The sequence below is a fragment of the Hylobates moloch genome, unplaced genomic scaffold (genome assembly GCF_009828535.3).
Source record: "Hylobates moloch isolate HMO894 unplaced genomic scaffold, HMol_V3 SCAFFOLD_65, whole genome shotgun sequence".
NCBI lineage: Eukaryota > Metazoa > Chordata > Mammalia > Primates > Hylobatidae > Hylobates > Hylobates moloch.
The window spans coordinates 405,645-411,101 of NW_026652340.1; the positions used below are offsets into that span (position 1 = coordinate 405,645).

General features: G+C 43.1%; 1 protein-coding gene across 1 annotated transcript in view; it reads left to right on the forward strand.

The window, feature by feature from the left end:
* LOC116463797 (regulatory-associated protein of mTOR-like) overlaps positions 1–4,656 on the forward strand; it is a 193,075-nt gene extending 188,419 nt beyond the window's left edge. Inside the window, exon 6 of the mRNA XM_032147061.2 lies at positions 4,531–4,656. Within this exon, the coding sequence (XP_032002952.1) occupies positions 4,531–4,656 (126 nt within the window). The remainder of the gene's footprint in view (positions 1–4,530) is intronic.
* The last annotated feature ends 801 nt before the right edge of the window (positions 4,657–5,457 follow it).

Consider the following 5,457-nt stretch of genomic DNA (forward strand, 5'->3'; position numbering starts at 1 on the left):
GTTGTGTCTTTGTTCTCGTTGGTTTCAAAGAACATCTTTATTTCTGCCTTCATTTCATTATGTACCCAATAGTCATTCAGGAGCAGGTTGTTCAGTTTCCATGTAGTTGAGCGGTTTTGAGTGAGTTTCTTAATCCTGAGTTCTAGTTTGATTGCACTGTGGTCTGAGAGACAGTTTGTTATAATTTCTGTTCTTTTACATTTGCTGAGGAGAGCTTTACTTCCAACTATGTGGTCAATTTTGGAATAGGTGTGGTGTGGTGCTGAAAAAAATGTATATTCTGTTGATTTGGGGTGGAGAGTTCTGTAGATGTCTATTAGGTCCACTTTGTTTAGAGCTGAGTTCAATTCCTGGATATCCTTGTTAACTTTCTGTCTAGATGATCTGTCTAATGTTGACAGTGGGGTGTTAAAATCTCCCATTATTATTGTGTGGGAGTTTAAGTCCCTTTGTAGGTCACTCAGGACTTGCTTTATGAATCTGGGTGCTCCTGTGTTGGGTGCATATATATTTAGGATAGTTAGCTCTTCTTGTTGAATTGATCCCTTTACCATTATGTAATGGCCTTCTTTGTCTCTTTTGATCTTTGTTGGTTTAAAGTCTATTTTATCAGAGACTAGGATTGCAACCCCTGCCTTTTTTTGTTTTCCATTTGCTTGATAGATCTTCCTCCATCCCTTTATTTTGAGCCTATGTGTGTCTCTGCACGTGAGATGGGTTTCCTGAATACAGCACACTGATGGGTCCTGACTCCTTATCCAGTTTGCCAGTCTGTGTCTTTTAATTGGCGCATTTAGCCCATTAACATTTAACGTTAATATTGTTATGTGTGAATCTGATCCTCTCATTATGATGTTAGATGGTTATTTTGCTCATTAGTTGATGCAGTTTCTTCCTAGCCTCGATGGTCTTTATAATTTGGCATGTTTTTGCAGTGGCTGGTACCGGTTGTTCCTTTCCATGTTTAGTGCTTCCTTCAGGAGCTCTTTTAGGGCAGGCCTGGTGGTGACAAAATCACTCATCGTTTGCTTGTCTGTAAAGTATTTTATTTCTCCTTCACTTATGAAGCTTAGTTTGGCTGGATAGGAAATTCTGGGTTGAAAATTCTTTTCTTTAAGAATGTTGAATATCGGCCCCCACTCTCTTCTGGCTTGTAGAGTTTCTGCCGAGAGATCAGCTGTTAGCCTGATGGGCTTCCCTTTGTGGGTAACCCGACCTTTCTCTCTGGCTGCCCTTAACATTTTTTCCTTCATTTCAACTTTGGTGAATCTGACAATTATGTGTCTTGGAGTTGCTCTTCTCGAGGAGTATCTTTGTGGCGTTCTCTGTATTTCCTGAATCTGAATGTTGGCCTGCCTTGCTAGATTGGGGAAGTTCTCCTGGATAATATCTTGCAGAGTGTTTTCCAACTTGGTTCCATTCTCCCTGTCATTTTCAGGTACACCAATCAGACGTAGGTTTGGTCGTTTCACGTAGTCCCAAATTTCTTGGAGGCTTTGTTCATTTCTTTTTATTCTTTTTTCTCTAGACTTCCCTTCTCGCTTCATTTCATTCATTTCATCTTCCATCTGCGATACCCTTTCTTCCAGTTGATCGCATCTGCTACTGAGGCTTCTGCAATCTTCACGTAGTTCTCGAAACTTGGCTTTCAGCTCCTCCATCTCCTTTAAGCCCTTCTCTCCATTGGTTATTCTAGTTATCCATTCTTCTAATTTTTTTTCAAAGTTTTTAACTTCTTTGCTATTGTTTTGAATTTCCTCCCGTAGCTCAGAGTAGTTTGATCGTCTGAAGCCTTCTTCTCTCAACTCGTCAAAGTCATCCTCCATCCAGCTTTGTTCCGTTGCTGGTGAGGAACTGCGTTCCTTTGGAGGAGGAGAGGTGCTCTGCTTTTTAGAGTTTCCAGTTTTTCTGCTCTGTTTTTTCCCCATCTTTGCGGTTTTATCTACTTTTGGGCTTTGATGATGGTGATGTACAGATGGGTTTTTGGTGTGGATGTCCTTTCTGTTTGTTAGTTTTCCTTCTACCAGACAGGACCCTCAGCTGCAGGTCTGTTGGAGTTTACTAGAGGTCCACTCCAGACCCTGTTTGGCTGGGTGTCAGCAGCGGTGGCTGCAGAACAGCGGATTTTCGTGAGACCACCAATTCAGCTGTCTGATAGTTCCTCTGGAAGTTTTGTCTCAGAGGAGTACCTGGCCCAGTGAGGTGTCAGTCTTTCCCTTCTTGGGGGGTGCCTCCCAGTTAGGCTGCTCAGGGGTGAGGGACGCACTTTAGGAGGCAGTCTGTCCGTTCTCAGATCTCCAGCTGCGTGCTGGGAGAACCACTACTCTCTTCAAAGCTGTCAGTCAGACAGGGACGTTTAAGTCTCTGGAGATTCCTGCTGACTTTTTGTTTGTCTGTGCCCTGCCCCCAGAGGGGGAGCCTACAGAGGCAGACAGGCCTCCTTGAGCTGTGGTGGGCTCCACCCAGTTCGAGCTTCCTGGCTGCTTTGTTTACCTAAGCAAGCCTGGGTAATGGCGGGCGCCCCTCCCCCAGCCTCGCTGCCACCTTGCAGCTTGATCTCAGACTGCTGTGCTAGCAATCAGCGAGACTCCGTGGGCACAGGACCCTCCGAGCCAGGTGCGGGATACAATCTCCTAGTGTGCCGTTTTCCAGGCCCGTTGGGAAAGCGCAGTATGAGGGTGGGACTGACCCGATTTTCCAGGTGCCGTCTGTTACCCCTTTCTTTGACTAGGAAAGGGAACTCCCTGACCCCTTGCGCTTCCCGAGTGAGGCAGTGCCTCGCCCTGCTTCGGCTCGTGCACAGTGCGCTTCACCGACTGTCCTGCACCCACTGTTTGGCACTCCCTAGTGAGATGAAACCGGTACCTCAAGCAGAAATGCAGAAATCACCAGTCTTCTGTGTCGCTCGGGCTGGGAGCTGGAGACCGGAGCTGTTCCTATTCGGCCATCTTGGGAAATGCCAGTCTTGTGTGTTTCTATTACACTTACTATTATTGGCTATTGTTCACTTGGTCTCTTATATAAACAGTGGAAATTAAAATGATAAAATTAGCTCCTAGCTAATAGCTTAATGTTCATTTTAGTAATTTCACTATCTGCTAGAGAAACAGCAATCCTGTGTAGCCTGTTAGGGTTTTTCTTTTAAAATATTCTTTGCCTCTTTACAGGTGGTCAGATTCTTTGTAAATTTACAATATGTTTTAATACTTTTTATTGTGTAACATGTGAGCTGAAAGAAATGGACAGGTGAATGATTTGTTCCAGGGTTTAAAAAATAAACAATTGATTAAATGTAATGCAAGAAAATGGTTATTTGGACCAGAAAGCCTCCAAATAATAAACATTAACACAAATATGAGTGACATAAATTTTAAGAGATGATGATCAGCTTTCATATTCTTAGTGGCACAGTGCTTGTCCTGGGACCAGGAGGTTTATTTATTGTGTACTTCTCTCTCAGAGGAGTGCTGTAGGTAGAATAGAAGACGACTTCATCAAAGCACAGATACAGTATTGCACACACTTCAAACCATCAGAGCCAGAAAATGACATATCTGTCACTCAGTATTCCTTCTTATATTTTTCATTGTGTCATATTTCTTTGTAATTTAAAAATTAAGGATAATATTCAAGTCTGTCCACTTTCAGTCTTCTTTTATAAATAAGTATATTTTACCAAATTAGTATATGCCATGGTTTGAAAAATCAAATAATACAGAAGGTTTATGATGAATAAAATAGTCCCTGGCCCCACACTTTCTCTGCTGAGAATCTGTGACCAAAGGCACCTCCTTCCCCTGTTTCCATTTCTAGTTCTTCTGGAGGGTGTCTCCTTCTCTGTAGATGACATGCTGAGACCACTGCTTCTTGATTTGTCGATTTTAGATTATCAGTGGGCTTTGTCTTAGGGTACAAACCAAGAAGAGAGCTGCCATTAAGTTCTGTTTAAAGAAAGGAGAAACGATGTGGAAGCCTGTTAGCAAAGAAGTCGATTACATGTAGATTACATGCTGGTTTAGATTCCTATGTGTTATTTGTATTCAATAGTGAATTCTAAAGAGAAAATTCTAGATTGAAGAGGCTGCGTCCCTCATGACGCCTTCTTGCTTTCCCTCTTATTCACTCTATTGGGTTTCTCTATACTTTGTAACCTTTGTGGTTTTAAGTAATATCCTTATGCTTTTATTTCTAGTTTTATCAGTAATAGCTCATTTCTTCCATTTTCAAGGCTCTTAGCTTCCTTGTACTTTCTTCTGCATTTTTTCTTTTACAGCTTCTGTTATCTGCACTTTTTGCGATTGTCTTTCGTTCTCTGACCATGATTAACACCTCTGTGCTTGAGTGGAGATTGATTCTATAGGAAGACAAGCACTAGCCTTGTTACCTGATTATGGCCACATAAATATTGCTTGCTCAATGGCTAGACTACTGTGATTTCCATTTTTATAACTGTTTTCATTTGTTTGCTTTTCCTGGACATTTCCTCTTTTCTTCTTGAATTATCTATCGTTACACTTCCTCCACTGATAGATCTGCAAGGAGAGCAGCAGAGCACAGAAGGCGCCCTCTCCCCTCACATCTTCCAAGCTCTTCTGCCTCACTCAGCTGATCGTGCCTGTGGCCTGCTCCCCGGCGTCAGCTGGCTCCCCTTTATAACTCTCCGGGATCCGTCCCTGTGTCTAGATCCCACTTCTTCCCCTCTCTCGATTTTCTCCTTTGTTCTCCTAGAGGAAATCCTCAAGTACTACCCTAAGAAAGGATGTTTGGCAGTCTGAGACCATCAGTATTTGAAGCAGTGGAAGTAATGAAAAATCTCATTACTGGGTTTTAAACAAATAGCAGTTTGTCTTTTTCACTAATAAGGTCTCTGAGGCAAATGGTTGACTTTTCAGCAGTGCCACTGGGGACCAGGCATCCTTAGCTGGCTGGCTTTATCCTCATGGTTGCAATATGCCCACCACATCTGCAGGTGTTTCATCTGCTTGGGAGGCAGGAGGAAATGGGGAAGGGGCAGTGCTGGCCGCAGCTCTCTTTTATAAGGAAGAACAGCCTGCCCTCTGTATCTGTGGCTTCCACATCCTTGGAGTCAACTAACTGTGGCTCCAAGACATTCGGGAAAAAAAATTGCACTGTACTGAACATGTACACTTCTTCTCACCATTGTTCCCTAAACAGTACAGTATAACAACTATGTTTACAGCATTCACATCGTAGTAGATGTTGTAAGTAATCTAGAGATGATTTGAAGTACACCAAAGTCTGTGTGTAGGTTATATGCAAGCACCACACCATTTTATATCTGTGCATTGGCAGATTTTGGCATCCGTGGGGGTCTAGGAACCAATGCCCTGTGGATATTGAGGGATGACTGCAACAAGCAGAGTTTGCTTTAGATCGAGTTGGCCAGAGCCAGGTCACGCAGCACCCCAGCTGTGGTTGAGGGGTGACTAAAGGGAG